The 22,665-nt window shown below is 39.3% G+C and overlaps 1 protein-coding gene across 2 annotated transcripts in view; it reads right to left on the reverse strand.

Moving 5' to 3' along the window:
* GRK3 (G protein-coupled receptor kinase 3) overlaps positions 1-22,665 on the reverse strand; it is a 163,399-nt gene that overhangs the window by 118,276 nt on the left and 22,458 nt on the right. For both annotated transcript variants that reach the window (XM_050745912.1, XM_050745913.1), the window contains exon 2: positions 3,411-3,487. In XM_050745912.1, the coding sequence (XP_050601869.1) occupies positions 3,411-3,487 (77 nt within the window). The remainder of the gene's footprint in view (positions 1-3,410; positions 3,488-22,665) is intronic.

The raw sequence follows: 22,665 nt of genomic DNA on the forward strand, positions 1-22,665 counted from the left end.
CAAGTATAATTTAAATGATACCATTAAAGGCCAGGCATGGTGGCTCACGCTTATAATCCCAGCACTTTGGGAGGCCAAGGCAGGCAGATCCCTTGAGGCCAGGAGTTCGAGACCAGCCTGGCCAAAATAGCGAAACCCTGTCTCTACTGGGGAAAAAAAAAAAATTAGCTGGGTGTGGTGGTGCACGCCTGTAATCCCAGCCACTCAGGAGGCTGAGGCACAAGAACTGCTTGAACCTGGGAGGTGGCAGTTGGAGTGAGCAGAGATTGTGCCACTGCACTCCAGCCTGAGTGACAGAGCAAGACTCTGTCCCCAAAAAATAAATACATAAATAATTTTTAAATGACACCATTAAGAAGCAGACAGAAAAGCCCAGAACATGGAACATTCTACAACACATAGGACCCAGTTTCTTCGGTAAGTTAATTACCTATGCATGTGCTGGCAGGGGCAATGTTTGGGGAACTGTCTAGATTACAAGAAATATTATCACCAATTACAATATAAGAACAGTATTTGAATCCTGATTCAAACCAAGAGTTAAAAACAAACATTTTTAAGTCAATCAGAGAAATCTGACAATAAACTCAGTATTAGAGTACACTAAGAATCATGATAAATTTCATGTTTGGGATAAAGGTATTGCGGCTGTATAAGAAAGCATGCATATTTTTTAGGGCTGCATATAGGACAAAATGCTGTGACTGCTTTGTTAATTCAGTAACCACAAAAAAAGACGGGATGGGAAAACAAAGTATAGCAAGATGGTGAAATATATCAAATCTAGGTGATGTAAATATATATATACACACACATACACATACATACATACGGGGTTAATTATTCTAGTCTACTTTCTGTATGTTGAAAATTTTTAACATAAACAATTAGCTTCTATTCACTGAGCATCTGCTGATGTCGTGTTAAGGGCTTCATGGACACCACCAGCTAAACCCTCTCAACAGCCTCATGGACCAGAACTATTATTATCCCTACTTTTATAGATAAAAAGTAATGAAATAACAGGCACTTCAGGGTGTAGCCAAACAATCTGCCAGTTCGGCAATGCCTCAGAGGCCAAGTAAATTAAAGACTTCTATGGTTTTCATTTTGAAAACCATTTTACCAACTGCCCACAGCACACATTGGAGGGCAGTCCCCAAGCCCTATGGAGATGCTATGTGTCGGGGAGCTTGGGAGGTAAGCAAAGAGGGAAAAGGAGCAGATGGGTAGGCAGGTAAGAGGGTGAAACAGAACAAGAGGACCAGCAAAACAATGAGAGGAGAGGGACGGAAAGATGGCGAGGGGAAAGAGTAAGGCAGGAACGCATGGAGTCAGTGCTGGAAGGCGCGAATGGAACCTGGAAAAGGAAGACCTGGAGTGTCAGACACATTTACTCCCACCATGGCCCACCTTCCACTCTCCCCCATCTCTGAGACCAGGCAGAGAAATTGAGACCAGTCTCAATCCCTGAGACTACTACAGAGAAAAATGGGGAGCAGGCCAACACCACCACACAGCTCTGTCAAAACGTAATTACAGATGGCGGTGTGCGCTCTCCCTAAGCCTCCATCAAACTTGGCTTCTCCTGACCACATCCAAGCTCACGAATTGAAGGCAAGAGAAGAAAGTATTTATTTAAACAATGTTTAACAACTTCAGATAAGATTCAGAGCCCATCAGCGCCCAGTGAGGCTGCTCTCAGGGAACGCACTGTGCAGCTGAGATACTGGGCCACACTAACGCCAATGGGCGCTCAGGTCAGAGCCTCCCGGTGCCAGGGTCTGGTAAGGTTTTAATCCAAGCAACGGGAAATACATGTTTGGGGGGCTGTATGTATGTTTAAGGGGATTGTAGACAGGAAAGGAGCCACAGGAGGGAGAGAGAAGAACAGAAAACAAAAAGAAGAATCCTCGATGCATTTCAGAAACTGGAATGAGAGCTGAAGGGAAAGCAGACTGAAGTTCTGCTCCGTGCTACCACCACAACGAACCTTGAAGGCATTATGCTGAAGAAGCCCAATGCGAAAGGCCACACAGTGTGTGATTCCCTTCATGTGGCGCGGCCAACACAAGCAAATCCATGGAGGCAGAAACTCAATTCGTGGTTGCCAGGAGCTGAGGGAGGGTAGAAGGCAGAAGGACTGCTAATGGGTACAAGTTCTTTTGGGGGTGATAAAAACATTCTAAAATTAGGCAGTGCAGATGGTTGTATGACGGTGAATACACAAAAAGTCACTCAACTGTTTACTTTCAATGTAGGGACTGTATGCTATGTGAAATATACCTCAATAAATCCACAAAAAGAAATTAAAAAATTTTTAACTAGCAAATAAAGAGATAATTCCTTTTTCCCTCCGCTCCCGGAAATACAGAGTTTCTCTCTTGTTATCACCAGCTTTATTTTGTTTTTTAGTCCAAAATCAAAAGCAAAGGAGAACATCTGTGTAGCTTATAGTAACCACACACCATGAAAATAATGAGAAGCCGTGAGAACTAACAAAATGAAAGCCAAACTCTTTTAACTTATCTGTTCCCCAACCAGCTCCTGAGGAGCAGGATGAAATATCTCTATATGGCAAAGACCAATCGCTTTCCACACACAGTGCTCAGGCACAGACAGACCACACGTCATCTACTTCTCCAAACCACTCCGTCCACCTTCCCCATTGTACTTCATGGGTGATCAAAGAAGCTGTATCTACCAAAGACCACCTTCACAGACAGGTTAATTTTTGTAAACCAGATAAAGTGGTTTACCAAAATCCAAAGATTTCTGCACCAGCTTCTACTCGTAATTATTTTATTATTTACTGGTTACTATTTTATTATCGGAATAAAGAAGAAGGAGAACTGGGAATTAGAACAAGTCACGCCACCTCCCTGTGTCTACATCTCCTCATCAGCAAACAAAAGGACAAGCCCAGAATTATCTCGAAGGATACAGTCTTAAAGGGATCTATCAGTCTATGTCTGTTAATCATGGAAACAGAGCACAAATTGAGTTCTAGGGAACTTTAATTTCTTGGAATTTTCATAAAGTAATTTCCTCCAGTCATAAAATAATTTTACAGCTATTACACACAGCTCCCCAGCAAACCACCTCAGTAACCATATGAGGCAGGCAAGACGCAAAGAAAAGAAAGGAATATCCTATTTTCTTACATTCAGCAATGCTGATTTCATGTAAAAATCCTAGAAATACCCATCTCCTAAGAGCTTATTAATAGACTATGCTACTAGGAATATAAGTCATTATTAAATACCTTATTAATTACATGAAATTTCCTTTATTCCCAGCTGCAGCTATAGAGGATATAAAGCACTGGAGGGTGCATTCATTTATTACTATAGTATCGCCCAATTTCATCACTGAAATTACCGTATGCCAAATGAACAAGCAGGACTTACCAATTTTCTGATTGAAAATCTTGTCAAAGGTTATTTCATTTCTCTCTGCAAGGTACTTCTGCATCACACTCCGGATACTGGAAGGGAAGAGTGACACATTTTTAACAATACAGCCTACATTGTGAGTAACCATCCCCAGGATGAGAGAGATAGGGTGTCTTGACTCAAAGATATCAGCTTTACAAGAGAACTTCTTACCACGACTGCATGAAATGCAGACTAGCCTAAAAGCTGGAAACTTTACAGACTTAGCCACCATCCCCTCCTGCGACACAGGGCCAACATTAACACGTAGAAACTCAGCTGCAGAAAATAACTTCAGGGCTTTGAAAACCCACCCTCAATATATCTGCTCTCCAAAATATTCACAAATGTGTCTGCACGCAGCACACACATGCACACACCCTACACGCACACACCACACACCCTACACGCACACACCACACACCCTACACGCACACAGCACACACCCTACACGCACACACCACACATGCATGTGCCCCCCCACCACAAATTCTGCTCATCAATAAATGGGCTTCTTTCTAAAACAAGAGCAAAAGTTCCCTAGATATACATTAACATTGTTTAAAATCATATTTCTATACACCAACAATAAAGCACAAAACATAATTAAAAGATTTAGCTTGCAATAAAATAAAAAACATCAAATACTTTGAAATTATTCTTTCAAAATATGTGCAAGAACTTTATGGGAAAAATTACAAATTGTACTGGGAGACATTAAAGAGGATCTAAATAAATAGCAAGATATACCACAGTGATCAACAGAGAAATTTAATACTGTAAAAGTTTAAAGTCTACCCACATTTATCTATGAAATCGATATAACCCCCATCAATCTTCCAATAGGATTTTTCATAGAACATAGAAATAAATAAGCTCCTTCTAAAATGTATACAAGAAATACAGGATCAATAATAGCTAAAACACTTCTGAAGAAAGAGAATAAAGATACTGGGGCTTACTATGAAGTTAAAATAATAAAGACAGGATCAACAAACTGATCAAGGAAATGGAAGAGTGCAGAAACTGAGCCACGCATACATTCAACTTTGACATATAATAGAAGTAGCAAGTCAGAAAAATGGGGAAAGGATGGATTATTCAGTAAGTGAACCCCAAAAGTGATTATCCAAATGGAAAAAGTAGAAAATTGAATCTCTATTATCCACTGATGATGGGAGTGAACAACAAATTAGCATTACTTTTTTTTTTTTACCTTTTAAAACAAATTGAGGCATAATTTATATATAATTAAATCCACACTTAAAGTATATTGTTAGCCAGATGAGGTGCCTCACGCCTGTAATCCCAGCACTTTGGGAGGCCGAGGCGAGCGAATCACCTGAGGTCAGGAGTTCGAGACCAGTCTGGACAACATGGTAAAACCCCGTCTCTACTAAAAATACAAAAATTAGCTGGGTGTCGTGGTGCATGTCTGTAGTCCCAGCTACTAGAGAGGCTGAGGCAGGAGAATCACTTGAACCTGGGAGGCAGATGTTGCAGTGAGCTGAGATTGTGCCACTGCACTCCAGCTTGGGGGACAGAACGAGACTCTGTCTCCAACAACCAAAAAAAAAGAGTATATTGTTAAATGTGCTTTTGACAAACATATACACCTATGTAATTACTATCTTAAGATACAGGATATTTCCATTGCCCCCAAAAGCACTTTTTACAATCAATCTCCCCATATTCTGGAATCCAGGCAACTATTGACCTGCTTTCTATTTACATAGATTACATGCTCCAATTCTAGAATTTTATATAAAATAAAATTACACACTATGTTGTCTGTTGTGTCTGGCTTCTTTTGTTTGACATAAGACAGCTTCATCCAAATTGCTATGTGCATAAGTATTTCATTCCTTTCTAATGCCACACAGCATGCCATTGTATGAATATTCCGCAATTTGTTTACCCAGCCATCTGTTGACAGACATTTGCGTTGTTTCTATAAATAAAGGTGCTTTAAATATCTATGTATAAGTCTTTTTATGGGCATGCGTTTTCATTTTTAACAGGTAAACACCAGGAAGTGAAATTGTTGGTCATATGGAAAATCATATTTAACATTATGAAAAACTGATTAACTATATTACAAACTGGTTGTACCATTTTACAATCCCACCAACAATGTATGATAGTTCCAGTTGTTCCACATCCTTGTCAACACTTGGGTTGTAAGTCTTTTTAAATTTTAGCCACTCTGTTGGGTGTGTAGTAGTATCTTATTGTACTTTGTATTTTAATTTGCATTTCCCTAATGAATAATGATGTTGAGCATGTTTGTACATGATTATTGGAATTCTCCTCTCTTCCTTTTAGAGGTGTGTAGACAAATCTTTTGTCTATCTTTTAATTGAGATGTCTTATTATTCAGTTGTACAACTTCTTTACTTAGTCCAGAAATAAGTCCTATGTCAGATTTATGTGATGCTAAGATTTTCTCCCAGTTAGCAGCACCTCAGCTCTTCATTTTCTTCAAGGAGTCCTTCTCAGAGTAGAGGTGCTTAGTTGATGAGTTCCAATTTATTGACATTTCTATGATGGACAGTCTGTGCTAAGAAGTCTTTCATGCCTCAAAGTCATGAAGACTGTAAACTATATTTTCCTTTGTAAGTTTTAAAGTTTTAGATTTTGTGTAAACACAAGTATGGTCTAATATCCGTTTCAGATTAATTTTTGTACAGAGTACAAGGTAGAAATCAAAGTTCTCTTTTTTCCGTATAATATTTCATTATTCAGGTATTACTTGTTGAAAAGACTTCCTTCTTTCTTTTTCTCCATTAAATTATCTTGGCACCTTTGTTGGTTCAACAGTAAGTATGTGCAGGTCTATCTCTGGGCCATCCTGTTGCATTGATCTGTATGTCTATCCTTACACACACATTGTATTGTCTTCATTGCTTCTTTTCTAACTTAAGAAATTGGATCAACGGATTTAAATTATTTCTAATGTAACCACTTAAAATTATAAAATTCCCTCTAGGCATCGATTTAACTGCATCTCACAGATATTGATACATTCTATTTTCATTTTCATTCTATTCTGATTATCTTCTAATTTCCCTTGAGATTTCTTCCTTGATCTATTCGTAATTTAGAAATGTGTTGCTTCATTTCCAAATACTTGGAGATTTCTAGTTATCTTTCTGTTATTAAATTTTATTTTAATTCTCTGATGGTCAGAAAACATACTTTGAATAACTCAGTTCTTTTACGATTTGTTGATAGGTGTTTTATTGCCTAGAATATGATCTACTGTTTTGAGAAGTTCATGTATACTTAAAGGGCATGTGCATGCTGCTGTTGGATAGACTGATTCATAAACATCAACTGGGTCAAGCTGGTTGATAGTGTTGCTTAGATTTTTCTATATCCTTACTGATTTTCTGTCTATTTTTTCTATAAATTACTGAGAGAGGAGTGTTGAAACAGTCAACTATAATTGTAAATCTATTTCTCTTTTCAATTCTGTTTTTGTTATATATTTTACTGCTCTGTTGTTAAGTACATGAAAATTTAAGAACAATGTTGTGCTACCGTGATGAAACGACCACATGGTCATTATGAAATGTACCTTTTTAATGCCTGTTTATAATCTTTGTTAAGTCTATTTCATCAGATATTAATCAAGTCATTCCAGCTTTCTTTTCGTTAGTGCTTATCTCTGTTAGTTATTATCTCTGTCTATCTTTTTACCTTTAAGGATTTACATCTTCATGTTTAAAATAAGTTTCTAGTTCACAACAGATAGTCATCCCTTGGTATGTAAGCCATGAGTTCCAGGACCCACCCCGGATCCCAAAATCCTAGGATGCTCAAGTCCCTTATATAAAATGGTGTGGTATCTACAGAGCACTTACGCACATCCTCCTGAATAGTTTAAATCATCTCTAGGTTACTTATAAGACCTAATGTAATGTAAATGCTATGTAAATAGTTGCTATACTGTATTGGTTTTTATTTGTATTTTTGTTGTTGTATTGTTATTTCTCATTGTTTCTTTCTTTCCAAATATTTTGATCTGCAGTTGGTTGAATACCCAGATGCAACTCACAGATATGGCCAGGTACCGGGGCTCACACCTGTAATCCCAGCACTTTGGGAGGCCGAGGCAGCTGGGTCACCTGAGGTCAGACGTTCAAGATCAGCCTGGACAACATGGGGAAACCCTGTCTCTACAACAAATACAAAAATTAGCCGTGGTGGCGGGCGCCTGTAATCCCAGATACTCAGGAGGCTGAGGCAGGAGAATCATTTGATCCTGCGAGGCAGAGGTTTCAGTGAGCCGAGATCGTGCCACTGCACTGCAGCCTGGGTGACAGAGCAAGACTCTATCTCAAAACAAAAAACAAAAAAAAACAAAAAAAAAAAACCCTGCAGATATGGACAGCTGACTGTAACCCACAGATATGGACAGCTGACTGTATAGCTGGATCTTGCTTTTTCACCCTACCTGATGATCTCTTTTAATTGAAGTGTTTAAACAATATGCATACTTCGGTTAGGTAGATACATGTAAGTGAATTAGCTAGATCATATGGTAAATATGTTTTAGTATGACTTTTTAAAACACTGCCAAACCACCTTCTATTGTGGCTATACCTTTCAGATTCCCATCAGCCAAACAGAATTCCTGTTTCTCCTTGAACATACTTAGAAATTTTCTGAGTTTTTTCTTTTAGCCATTTTAGTGGGTGTGAAGTAGCGTCGCACTGTGGTTTTAATTTGCATTTCCCTAATGAGCAATGACGAGCATTTCTGCATGTGCTTATTAGCTATTCATGTATCTTCTTAGTGAGCTACTCAAATATTTTGCCCATTTTGAGGAGGACTGGTATCTTAATATTCAATTGTAGAGTTCTTTATATGTTATAGATACCAGTTATTTATCATAGATGTGATTTTCAAATATTTTCTCAGAGTCTATAATTCATCTTTGCACTTGCTTAGTGGTGTCTTTAAAGGATAAGCTTTAAATTTTTTATTAAACCCAATTTAACAATATTTTTCTTTTAAGGATTGTGCTTAACAATATCATAGCTAAGAATTCTTTGCCTAACCCAAGGTCACAAAGACTTTTTCTTATGCTTTCTTCTAGAAGTGCTAAAGTTTTAGCTCATAAATGCAGATTTATGATCAATTTGGAGTTATTCTGGGAGTATGGTGGGAGGTAAATATCTAAGGGTTTTTGGTTTGTTTTTTTCTTTGGTTTTGCATATGAATATCCAATTTTTCTAGCATCATATTTTTTTAATTCCTATCATTTCCCCCACTGAATTGTCTTGGCATTTTTTTCAAAAATCAATTACTGTAAATGTGAGGATTTCTCCCCTCCATATTCTGCTCCATTATCTATGTTCTTTTTTTTTTTTTTTTTTTTTTTGAGACGGAGTCTCACTCTGTCACCCAGGCTGGAGTGCAGTGGCACGATCTCAGCTCACTGCAAGCTCCGCCTCCCAGGTTCACGCCATTCTCCTACCTCAGCCTCCTGGGACTACAAGCGCCCGCCACCACACCTGGCTAATTTTTTGTATTTTTAGTAGAGATGGGGTTTCACTGAGTTAGCCAGGATGGTCTCGATCTCCTGACCTCGTGATCCGCCCATCTCAGCCTCCCAAAGTGCTGGGATTACAGGCGTGAGCCACCATGCCTGGCCCATTATCTATGTTCTTTATGCCAGTGTAGCACCATGTTGATGACGACAGCCCTACAGGAAGTGGTCAAACCAGTCAAAGTTCTCTTTGTTCTTTTTCCAAAATTGTGTTGCCTATTCTGCTTGGATTTCAAACAGGACTGCAGTGAATCTATAAATCAATATGGGAAGAATTGCCATCTTTTTGTTTTTGGGTCTCTGTTGCGCAGGTTGGAGTATAGTGATGAGATCATGGTTCACTGCAGCCTTGGCCTACTGGGCTCAAGCAATTCTCCCACCCCAGACTCCCAAGTAGCAGGGAACACAGGTGCATGCCACTGTGCCCAGCTAATTTATAATTTTTTTTGTAGAGACAGGGTCTCACCATGTTGCCCAGACTGGTCTTGAACTCCTGGGCTCAAGTGATCCGCCCCGCTCAGACTCCCAAAGTGCTGGGATTACAGGCATGAGCCACCATGCCAGGACCAGAACTGCCATCTTAATAACATTGAACCTGCCTTTGTCTGTACTTTGTTCCTTTTTCCTCTTTTCTTGCCTTCTTCTTATGATTCAATTTTTATCTCCCCTACTAGATTGTTTTAACTCTTTTCTTTCTTTTTTTCCTTAGGGGTTGCTCTAGGGTTTACAATACACATCTTTACTTACCATAATCTACCTCTAAATAAAATTTTACATTTCCATGTCCTCTCTGTGATTTGTGCTGTTATTGTCATACGCTTTATTCCTACGTGTTCTAAACCTCACAATATATTTTTACTGTGTTGGCTTTAGATATGCAATGTCTTTACATTCAATGGCTTTTATATTAGTGCAGGTGCTCTATATTTCTTTGTGTATATCCAAATGTCACCTGGTACCATACACTTTCTGCCCAACACACTTCCTCCAACATCTTTTGTAGTGCAGGCTAACTAGCAATGAATTTTCCCAGCTCTTGTTTTTCTAAAAAGTCTTTATTTTTGCCTTTAGTTTTGAAAGGTATTTTTATTGGGTATAGGATCCTAGGTCAGCAGGTTTGTTTTCTCTCAGCACTTGATGTCACTCCACTGTCTTCTGCGTGCATAGGTTATATAAGAAACTGTGCTACAATTTTTATGTTTGTTCCTCTATACATACATTTTGTTTTAATCTGGCTGCCTTTCTTTATCTAGCTTCTTTAAGAATTTTTCAGCTGGGCGCGGTGGCTCACACCTGTAATCCCAGCACTTCGGGAGGCCAAGGCAGGCGGATCACGAGGTCAGGAGATCGAGACCATCCTGGCTAACACGGTGAAACTCCGTCTCTACTAAAAATACAAAAATTAGCCAGGCGTGGTGGCGGGCGCCTGTAGTCCCAGATACTGGGGAGGCTGAGCCAGGAGAATGGCGTGAACCCGGGAGGCGGCGCTTGCAGTGAACTGAGATCGTGCCACTGCACTCCATCCTGGACGACAGAGCAAGACTCCGTCTCAAAAAAAAAAAAAAAAGAATTTCTCTTTATTGTTGGTCAGTAGTTTAACTATACTGCATCTAGAGGTATGCTTTCCCTCCCTACCTTTACCCTGCCTGGGGTCCTCTGAACATTATTTTAGCTTTGTGAACTGACACATAATAATTGTACATATTCATGGGGTGCACTGTGATGTTTTGATACATACAATGCATAGTGATCAGATCAGGGTAATTAGCATACCCATTATCTCAAACATTTATCATTTCTTCGTGATGGGAACATTCAATGTCCTCCTTCCAGCTATTTGAAATTATGTATTACCGTTAACTACAGGGCTACAGAACACTAGAATGTATTTCTCTTATGTAGCTGTAATTTTATATCCTTTAACAAATTTCTTCCTTCCCCACCCTTTCTCCTACCCCTCCCAGTTTTCTATCTTTCACTGATTTTGGAAAATTCTCAGCCATTTTCTCTTTGCATATGTTTTTAGTCAGCTCTTTCTCTTCTCTTTCTGATATTTCACTTACTCGTATGTTAGAACATTTGATATTGTCCCACAACTTTCAGACACGGAGCATGAGACCCTAATTATAAATCCAAAACTAAAAATATAATCTATAGAAATACATGTAAATAATAAAACCATACATTTCTGAAAGGCAGGGAAGTGCGTCATGTGCAATTCATGAGTGGCTGACTACAGGGAGGAGGAGGAAAGGAAACACAGGGCCAGGAGACGGAATGGGGAAGGAACTCACAGTAGAAAGAAATGATTCTCAGTATCCTCGTTCTCATGCTGGTACTATAAGTGCTTATAATACTTATTCAAAATGAATTAATGAATGATTCAATGACTACAAAATAAAGAAGGCCATGCATAAATTAATAATGAGAGAGTACCATGAATCAAGTGCCATGATTAGTTAAACTCTGTGAACACAAGTTCAGCACTTGAGTCATGGTAAGTATCAAGTAAATTATGAGTCTCAATAAAGATATGAATGAAGAGAAAGGGCTTATTTTTCAAACAAGTTATAAGACATGCTAAGACTCTGCCAGGGATGGTCTATCACTAATTGTAACAGTACATAGATTAGCCAGTTGCTGGCCCCTGCATTTAATCACACCTAGTTATGAGAAGTCACTCATAGTACTCTCCTGTCTCAAAGTTCTGAGGGAATAAATCAAATGATAGTTTTAAATTTTTTTGAAATTGCTAATTTATTGATAACATTTTCAAACAGATGTTTAAAATGCACGTAAAAGTAAAAACGAGAGATTAAGATGTTCTTCATCTCTCACTTTTCATATTGTCAAATATTTCCTTGATTGAAGCAGAATAGTTCAATTGAGTCTAAACTCTATTCATAGATCACATTACTTCTTTTTGAAGAATGGCAGTCTTTTTCTTTAGTAAATTAAAAGACCTCATTTATTTGATTCATCTAACATTTCATGTATGACAATTGGCTTTTCACCTACCATGACTCTCATTTTTCCCCATGAATACTCTTGAAGAAGTGTTCCAGAAGCATTCTAAAACAGTCACCAAATTTAGCAATTTACTACCTATTCCATTCTGAGTTTCCAATTTTTCCATACAATTCCTACCATGATATGATTTTTACTCTTCCCTTCCTGTAGAGGGTTGGTGCTGGTGGTTCTTATACACCTTCATGTAATCATCTGCCTTGAGGTAGAACATTTTATACTTATAAATACATACATACATGTATATGTATACATATACATATGCAAAAATATACATATACTATGTATATTACATGTACATACATACATACAAAGGTGGTCTTGCTCTGTTATCCAGGCTGGAGTGCAGTGGTGTGATCATAGCTCACTGCAGCCTCAAACTCCTGAGCTCAAGCCATCCTCCCACCTCAGCCTCCTGAGTAGCAGAAACTACAAGTGCACTCCACCACACCCAGTAATTACTTGTTTTTGGAGACAGAGTCTCACTGTGTTGCCCAGACTGGTCTTAAATTCTTGGCCTCAAAAGATCCTCCCACCTCAGCCTGCCAAGTGGCTGAATTATTGGTGCAAGCCACCATGCCCGGCAATTTTTTATTTATTTAAAAAGTCTAATTTCCTAACCATGAGAAATCTAGTCTGTGCTTATATTTTTATTTTTTCCTACAATTCTTGACTATTCCCTTATGCTCTACTTGTAATTTTCTTCACTGTGATATTCAGTTCCTATTTGTATTTTTAATATCTTGCGTGTTTTTATTTTTAGCTCAAAGAATGTGGCTGGTTGTCTAATGTTACGTACAAAAAGTAATCTGATGTATTCCTAAGTATTTTGTGTGTGTGCAGCTACTGTAAACGGGACTGCATTTTAATTTGGCTCTCAGCTTGAACGTTACTGGTGTATAGAAATGCCACTGATTCCTGCATATTGATTTTGTATCCTGACACTTTACTGAAGTCGTTTATCAATTCCAGGAGTCTTTGGCAGAGGCTTCAGGGTTTTCTCGGTATAGAATCATATCATCAGCAAAGAGAGACAGTTTGACTCCTTCTTTTCCTCTTTGGATATCTTCTATTTTTTCTCTTGCCTGATTGCTCCAGTACTATGCTGAATAAGAGTGGAGAGAGTGAGAATCCTTGTCTGTTCCAGTTCTCAAGGGGAAAGCTTCCAGCTTTTGCTCATTCAATATGATATTGTATTTAGGTTTGTCATAGACAGCTGTTATTATTTTGAGGTATGTCCCTTCGATGCCTAGTTTGTTCAGGGTTTTTAATGTGAAGTGTACTGAATTTTATTGAGAGCTTTTTTCACATCTATTGAGATGATCATATGGTTTTGTTTTTATTTTTTATTTTTATTTATTTATTTATTTTTTGATATGGAGTTTTGCTCTGTTGCCCAGAATAGAGTGCAGTGGCGCAATCTCAGCTCACTTGCAAGCTCCGCCTCCCAGGTTCACGCCATTCTCCTGCCTCAGCCTCCTGGGACAACAGGCACCCACCACACACCCAGCTAATTTTTTGTATTTTTAGTAGAGATGGGGTTTCACTGTGTTAGCCAGGATGGTCTCGATCTCCTGACCTCATGATCCACCTGCCTCGGCCTCCCAAAGTGCTGGGATTATAGGCGTGAGCCACCACGCCTAGCCAGTTTTTAATTTTTTATGTGGTAAATCACATTTATTGGTTTGCATATGTTGAACCAACCTTGCATCCCAGGAATGAAGCCTACCTGATCATGGAGAATTAACCTTTTTGATGTGCTGCTGGATTTCGTTTGCTAGTATTTTGTTGAGGATTTTTGCCTCCGTGTTCATCAGGGATGTCGGCCTGTAGTTTTCTTTTTTTACTGTGTCTTTGCCAGGTTTTGGTATCAGGGTAATGCTGGCTTTGCAGAATGAGTTACGGAGGACTCCCTCCTCCTTGACTTTTTTCTACCAGTAGAACCTCAAAACACTGATGAAAGAAATCATACATGACACAAACAAATGGAAGAACATTCCATGCTCACAGATTGGAAGAATCAATATTGTAAAAATAGCCATGCTGCCCAAAACAATCTACAGATTCAGTGCTATTGCTATCAAACTACCAATGTCATTTTTCACAGGATGAGTAAAAAATATTCTAAAATTAATATGGAACAAAAAAAGAGCCCAAATAGCCAAAGGCATCCCAAGCAAAAAGAACCAAGCTAGAGGATCATATTACCCAACTTCAAACTATATTATAAGGTTACAGTAACCAAAACAGCATAGTGCTGATACAGAAACAGACTCATAGACCAGTGGAAGAGAAGAGAGAACCCAAAAATAAAACCACACGCAGCTTCAGCTGTCTGATCTTTGACAAAGTCAACAAAAATAAGCAACAGGGAAAGATTCCCTATTCAATAAATGGTGCTGGGATAGCTGGCTAGCTGGCTAGCTAATATGCAGAAGATTGAAAATGGATCCCCACCTTTTAGCATATACAAAAGAGTCCTCAAAAAATGCAGAAAAAGTCCTCAAAAGCAACTGCAAAGAAAACCAAAATTGACAAGTGAGACCCAATTAAACTAAAGTGCTTTTGCACAGCAAGAGAAACTACCAATAGAGTAAACAGACACCCTACAAAATGGGAGAAAATATTCACAAACTATGCATCTGGCAAAGGTCTAATATCCAGATTCTATAGGGAACTTAACAAAAACAAAACCAAATAATTCCATTAAAAAATGGGCAAAAGACATGAACAGACACTTCTCAAAAGAAGACATACAAGCGACCAACAAACGTATGAAAAAATGCTCAATATCACTAATCAACAGAGAAGTGTAAATCAAAACCACAATGAGATACCATCTCACTACAGTCAAATGGCTATTATGTAAAAAAAAAAAAAAAAGAAAGAAGGCAACAGATGCTGGCAAGGCTTTGGAGAAAAGCGAACGCCTATACACTGCTGGTGGGAATGTAAATTAGTTCAGCCACTGTGAAAAGCTGTTGGGAGATTTCCCAAAGAACTTAACAAAAAATTACCATTCAACCCAGCAATCCTATTACTGAATATACTTATTTTCTTTCCAAAAGAAAATAAATCATTCTGCCAAAAGAAAAAAAACCACATGCACTCATATGTTCATCACAGCACTCTTCATTAATAACAAAGACAAGGAATCAACCTAGGTGCCCAACAATGGTGGACTGGATAAAGAAAATGTGGTACATATACACCATGGAATACTGTATTGTCATAAAAAAGAATGAAATCATGTCCTTTGCAGCAACATGAATGCAGCGGGAGGTGATTATTCTAAGCAAATTAACACAGGAACACAAAACCAAATACCACATGTTCTTACTTACAAGTGGGAGCTAAACACTGGGTACTCATGGACATAACCTTTTTGATGTGCTGCTGGATTTGGACACCAGGGATGAATGGCGGGGAGGGAGGGAAGGGAGCAAGGGTTGAAACACTATTGGGTACTATGCTCACTACCTAGGCAATGGCATCAATCATACCCCAAACCTCATCATCACACAATATGCCCACATAACAAACCTGCACATGTACCCCTTAAATCTAAAATTAAAGCTGCAATTATTGTTGCTAAAAAGTAATTCGAGATGGACCATAGATCTAAACATAAAACCTAAAACTATAAAAGTTCTCAAAGAAAATATAAAAAAAACTTTGTGACTAGTTCAAGCAAAGACTTTAGACATGTGAGCAAAAACATAAACAATAAGAGAAAAACTGATAAATTAATTTCGTCAAAATTAAAAACCGCTGCTTCTGAAAAGACACTTAAGAGGATGAAAAGACAAGCCACATGCTGAGAGAAAACACTGGCAAGTCATCTACCTGAAGATCTGCACCCAACATAAATAAAGACCCTTTACAGCTCAAGAATAAGAAAATAACCTAATAAAAAATGGGCAAATGATTTGAACAGACACTTCAAAGAAGATATGTGGGTGGCAAATAAGCATATGAAAAGTTGTTTAACATCATTAATCATTAGGAAAAGGCAAATTAAAATCACAGGAAGATTCCACTACATACCTATTAGAGTGGCTATAATTACAAAGGACCATACCAAATGTTGGGGGGGATGTGGAGTAACTGAATTCTCACACACTGCTAGTGGAAATGTCCAATGAAGCACATACTTTGGAAAACATTTTGGCAGCTTCTTAGAAAGTAAAGTTAAACTACACCTACCATATGATAAATCCATTCCATTTTTAGGTATTTTACCTGAGAGAAATGAAAGCATATATCCATACAAAGATTTGTACATGGATATTCTCAGCAGCTTTATCTGTGATGGTCAAAAAAACACAGTGGCCACAATGGGTAAGTAAATACGGGTATCACTATAATGAAACAGTACTCAGCAATAAGAGGAATGAACTATGAATACATTTAAAAACACAGATGTATCTCAGAAAAACTGTGCTGATTTAAAGCAGCCAGACCCCCCAAAAAAATACACAACGTTTGATTACAAAGAGGCAGGAGCAAACTTTTAAGGATAGTGCATGTGGTATAATAAAAAACATATTCAGTCTTTGTCTCTGGTTCCTGACACAGAGCTCCAAAAACACTTGAAATTTCCTGATAAGAGTGTCTTTTATTCCTAAGCAGCCCTTTTCAACCATACCTGAGTTTATGCTAATGAGTTGACTCTTGGTGGGCTTCTAGATTCCTCAATATGGGGGCCTGTTGCCAGAGGAAGCAAAAAGTGTGACTAGAGGGTTAAGACTTTCACCCTCATCCCCTGATCTCAGGGAGGCTGGGGATTGAGTTCTGTCACCAACACCCAAAACTTTCTGCAATCAAGGCTACTTTGCTTAAAAACTCTTGAAGAGTTTGGAGAGCTTTCGGGTGAACACATCATGAGATGGGAAGGTGGTGCACTCAGAGAGGGCACAGAAGCTCTGCTCTCTCCCCCTCCCTGCAAGACCCTGCACCATGTACCTCTTCCATTTTGCTGTTCCTGAGTTGCATTTTTCATAATAAAATAATCACAAGGATAGCGTTTTCCTGAGTTCAGTGAGTCGTTCTAGTGACATAGCACACCAGCAAGGATGGTCATGGGAGCCCATGAATTTGTGGTCAGCCAGGCAGAAGTATGGGAGACTGGGAACCCCATTCCTAGCTGGCATCTGAATTGGGACAGTCTTGTGGGAATGAGCCCTTAACCTAGCAGCGGGGAGGGGTTTCTGCTAACGTAAGGTGGTGTCAAAATCAAACTGAATTGTAGAATGCCCAGTTGGTAAGACAATTGAGACATTCATTATCTAAATTTTGGTAATGGTTTTGCCAATGTAGACATACTTACGAAACTGTGCACTTGTAATATGTTGTTTATCTTAGGTTAATTATACCTCAATAATGCTATTTGTTTGTTTGTTTTTTGTTTGTTTGTTTTGAGACGGAGTCTCGCTCTGTCACCAGGCTGGAGTGCAGTGGTGCAATCTCAGCTCACTGCAACCTCTGCCTCCTGGGTTCAAGTAATTCTCCTGCCTCAGCCTCCCAAGTAGCTGGGACTATAGGCGCCCGCCACCATGCCCAGCTAATTTTTTGTATTTTCAGTAGAGATGAGGTTTCAACATGTTGGCCGGGATAGTTTCCATCTCTTGACCTCATGATCCACTCATCTCGGCCTTCCAAAATGCTGGGATTACAGGCGTGAGCCACCGCGCCCGATCTGTTTGTTTTAATTACACCATTGGGAGGTAGTAAGTAAAACCCTGTGTGGGGAAACTACACAACAAAATGACCTGATATCTTTAACAAAAAGTCTCAAGAGAAAATAATGATAGCAGAGGAATGTATAGGTCAAAACAGACTCAAAAGAAATAATAATCTGGCATAATGTATGGACCTTATTTAAAAACTCAATTCAAGTAAAAAAGTATTCTTTTAAAAAAATAGAGAAATGAGAATATGCATTGACTATTTGATAATATTAAGGGAGCATTTTTTTTTTTTGCATTGGCATTGTATTCCACTTTCACTTTTGTATTCTGAAAGAGTTCTTATCTTTCAGGAATGCATATAGAAATATTTAAAGATGAAATTATATATGTATGATCTCTAGACATATTTCAAAATAATCTCAGGGAAATAGGAGGTATAGATGAAACAAAATTAGCTATGTATTTGACCTGCTTTGGCTGTGTCCCCATTCAAATCTCATCTTGAATTATAGTTCCCATAATTCCCACGTGTTGTGGGAGGGACCCAGTGGGAGGTCATTGAATCACTGAGGCAGATCATTCCCATGCGGTTTTCCTGAAAGTTAGTAAGTCTCACGAGATCTGATGGTTTTATAAAGGGGAGTTCCCCTGCACGCACACTCTTGCCTGCTGCCATGTAAGACAGGCCTTTGCTCCTCCTTCACCTTCCACCATGATTGTGAGGCCTCCCCAGCCATGTGGAACTGTGAGTCCATCAAAGCTTTTTCCGTTATAAATTATCCAGTCTCAGGTATGTCTTTATTAGCAGTTTGAGAACAGACTAATACAGTATTAGTAACTGAGAAAGCCGAGTGATGGCTGTATCAATTTCATACTCCTATTCTCTCCTTCTGTGTATGTTTAAAATTTTCATTCTACAAAGTTTTAAAGCATCAAATTCTGGCCTCCAGAGTCCAGGGTTATTACTTTTACACTTCTCACCAAAATAAGAGTTATGTACATTATACACTGTATACTGCTTGGAGGCATAATGACTTGTGTTAATTTAATACCAACTGGCTGGAAATATACCAGCCCTACCTGTCATGGCCTACTGGGGTACTGCTACATAAATGCATGGTAAGTATAATAAATATTGTATTATAATTTTGGTTTTTTTCTACTACGAAAGTGGTTGAAAGACCAGCCACCAGGTATCTGCTCCCTATGGGCCAAGAATAGATGGGCTAGGTTGTACGTCAACACCTTACTAGTAGAGAAACTACAATCTTTAGGACATAGCTAGATAACCTCACATTATTAAGAGCCTACATATTCTATCTGAGGTTTAATTGTTTTATTCTAATGTCCAAAATAAAATGCATTTAAGCAAATATTTTAATTAATAGGTAACATATTGCCTAGAAAAACTAGTAGTACATAATAAGGTAGTTGTAAAGGTTGAACAAGTTTGTAACAGAGTGCTTTCTAAACTATCAGCAGTGGGTGGGCTTGGTGGTTCTATAATCTCAGCTCTTCGGGAAGCTGAGGCAGAAGCATCACCTCAGGCCAGGAGTTCGAGAACTGCCTGGGCAACATAGCAAGAACCCCTCTCTACAAAAAAAATTAAAAAGCTAGCCAAGATGGTGGCATGAACCTGTAGTCTCAGTTACTCAGGAGGCTGAGGTAGGAGAATTACTTGAGCCCAGGGGTTTGAGGCTGCAGTGAGCTATGATCTCACCACTGCACTCCAGCCTGGGTGACAGAGATAGACCTTGTATCAAAAAAAAAAAAAAATTAATAAACTATAAGCAGCACACAGATGAGAATTGTTGCCATTACTGACCATCAAGAAAACCAAAAGACAGATGTTTTTTAATGACCACACAGTCATATCAAGATTCTGTTCCCCCAAAATGAAACTACTTTTCTTATATGTAGTTACTATTTTCCACAAACCACTCATCAAGCACACAGAATAGAGCTCTGTTATTCAAAGTCACAATAAAAACTTGACCACTAGATTTAAGACCACCAAACTCCATCAGGATTCTGAAGTAGTCTATAAAAGAATCTTAAATAGTTTAATGTCAACTCTTTGAGTTTCCTCAGTTTCTTCTGTCTCTTACAGGAAAGTCTCATATAATTTGCATAGTATTAAACAATTCAGCACAGGATAATCTACATTCAGATAACCACCCAATTAAGCTAACTACAAATTTATTTTGTGCTTTTCCTACAATATTTTGATAATCCACATTCTGTTTTAATGCCTTTTTCTTTGCAATATAACTAGATACTAAGGTTACATTAAATATACTTGATTTTCACTGGCCCACAGTCATCAGATACAAAAATCATCCCCAAACAGACACCAGCTGAAGGATAAATAAAGTTATGGGGTCCTCAGCTTATCTAATCAAAGAAACTGAACCTTTATACTTGAAACTATCCCTTTAAATTAGTTACAACAAGCAGGGCGCAGTGGCTCACACCCGTAATCCCAGCACTTTGAGAGGCTGAGGCAGGTGGATCGCTTGAGCTCGGGAGTTTGAGAACAGCCTGGGCAACATGGTGAAACCCCATTGTATTGGTCCGTTTTCACACTGCTGATAAAGACATACCCAAAACTGGGTGATTTATCCAGGAAAAAGGGTTTAATTGGACTTATAGTTCCACGTGGCTGGGGAGGCCTCATGATCATGGTGGAAGGTAAAAGGCACGTCTTACATAGCAGCAGGCAAGAGAGAGAACGAGAACCAAGCAAAACGGCTTTCCCCTTTTCAAACCATCAGATCTTGTGAGACTTATTCGCTGCCACAAGAACAGTGTGGGAGAAACCGCCCCCGTGATTCAATTATTTCCCACTAGGTCCCTCCAACAACAGGTGGGCATTATGGGAGTGCAGTTCAAGATGAGATGTGGGTGGGGACACAGCAAACCATATCACCCATCTCTACCACAACTATAAAAAAATTACCCAGGCATGGTGGTGCGTGTCTGTGGTCCCAGCTACTTGGGAGGCTGAGGTAGGAGGATTGCTTAAGCCTGGGAGGCAGAGGCTGCAGTGAGCCAAGATCGTGCCACTGCACTCCAGCCTGGGTGACAGAGCAAGACTCTGCCTCAAAAAATAAAAAATAAAAATAAATTAGTTATGAGAATCATTTCAGAATTCATTTGCCTTTTCATCAAAATCCTTTAAATCAGGAATAATACAGAAGAGACTGTTTTATAGCTATGGTGTTATTAGAGGACAGAGACTAGCATCAGGGAGCCTTATGCAGGGAGGATGCAGCCTCCTTGTTTCCAAGAGTAATTTTTCTAAAATATAAATCGGACCATGTAATCATCTCATTTAAAAGACTGCAAGGGCTGCTGGGCACGGTGGCTGATGCCTGTAATCCTAGCACTTTGGGAGGCCGAGGCAGGGGGATCACCTGAGGTCAGGAGTTCGAGATCAGCCTGGCCAACATGGTGAAACCCCGTCTCTACTAAAAATACAAAAATTAGCCAGGCATGGTGTCAGGCACCTGTAATCCCCCCTACTCGGGAGGCTGAAGCAGAAGAATTGCTTGAACACAGGAGGTGGAGGCTGCAGTGAGCCGAGATCACACCATTGCACTCCAGCCTGAGTGAGACTCTGTCTCAAAAAAAAAATTAAAAAACATTGCAAGGGCCTCTCACTTTGCCCAACGTCCAAACCCCTTAGTGTACTGCAGGGAGCATTTTCATGGAGTTGTCTTTCTCACACTGCAGCCACACTTGATTTTTTCACCTTTCATGAAAGACACAGGCTCTTCCACAGCTCCATCACGCTGTACATACCATTCCCTCTAATGCCCTTTCCTTTTCACATGAAAATCTCCTGCTATACTCCATGACCCAGTTCAGGGGTCACCAACACTATGCAGCCCTCCCCAACTCTGCAGAGGTGAGCCCTCCCACTTCTGTTCCTACTGCTTGCTGTACATCACTGCTGTATCATTTCCCACAATGGACAGTCATGATTTTTATTTTATTTATTTATCTTTTAACTTTTGTGGGTACACAGGAGGTAGATATATTTATGGGGACATGAGATGTCTTGAGATAGACATGTGGTGTGAAATAAGCACGTCATGAAGAATGGGGTATCCAACCCCTCGAGCACTTCTCTGTTGCGGGAAGTCAGGGACCCTGAACGGAGGGACCGGCTGAAGCCGTGGCAGAAGAACATAAATTGTGAAGATTTCATGGACATTTATTAGTTTCCCAAATTAATACTTTTATAATTTCTTACACCTGTCTTTACTGTAATCTCTGAACATAAATTGTGAAGATTTCAAGGACACTTATCACTTCCCCATTGAATATCCTTGGGATTTCCTATGCCTGTCTTTACTTTAATCTCTTAATCCTGTCATCTTCTTTGTAAGCTGAGGAGGATGAATATCGCCTCAGGGCCCTGTGATTGTATCAACTGCACAAATTGTTTATAGAGCATGTGTGTTTGAACAACATGAAATCTGGGCATCTTAAAAAAAGAACAGGGTAACAGCGATGTTCAGGGAACAAGAGACATAACTTTGAACTGGCCACCGGTGAGCCGGGCGGAACAGAGCTATATTTCTCCTCTTTCATAAGCAAATAGGAGAAATATCGCTGAACTCTTTTTCTCAGCAAGGAACATCCCTGAGAAAGAGAATGCGCCCTGAAGGTAGGCCTATGAACAGCCCTCTCAGCTGTTCCACCTCTTTTATGGTGGAAGCCGAAGGGATGAAATAAGCCCCAGTCTCCTGTAGCGCTCCCAGGCTTATCAGGTGGAGGAAAATTCCCACCTAATAAATTGTGGTCAGACAGGTTGTCTGCTCTCAAACCCTTTGTTTCCTGATAAGATGTTATCAATGCCAATGCGGCCGAAACTTCATTAGCAATTTTAATTTCACCTCATCCGGTGGTCCTGTGATCTCGCCCTGCCTCCATTTGCTTTGTGATATTG

This window comes from Macaca thibetana, chromosome 10, assembly GCF_024542745.1.
Source record: "Macaca thibetana thibetana isolate TM-01 chromosome 10, ASM2454274v1, whole genome shotgun sequence".
NCBI classification, from domain to species: domain Eukaryota; kingdom Metazoa; phylum Chordata; class Mammalia; order Primates; family Cercopithecidae; genus Macaca; species Macaca thibetana.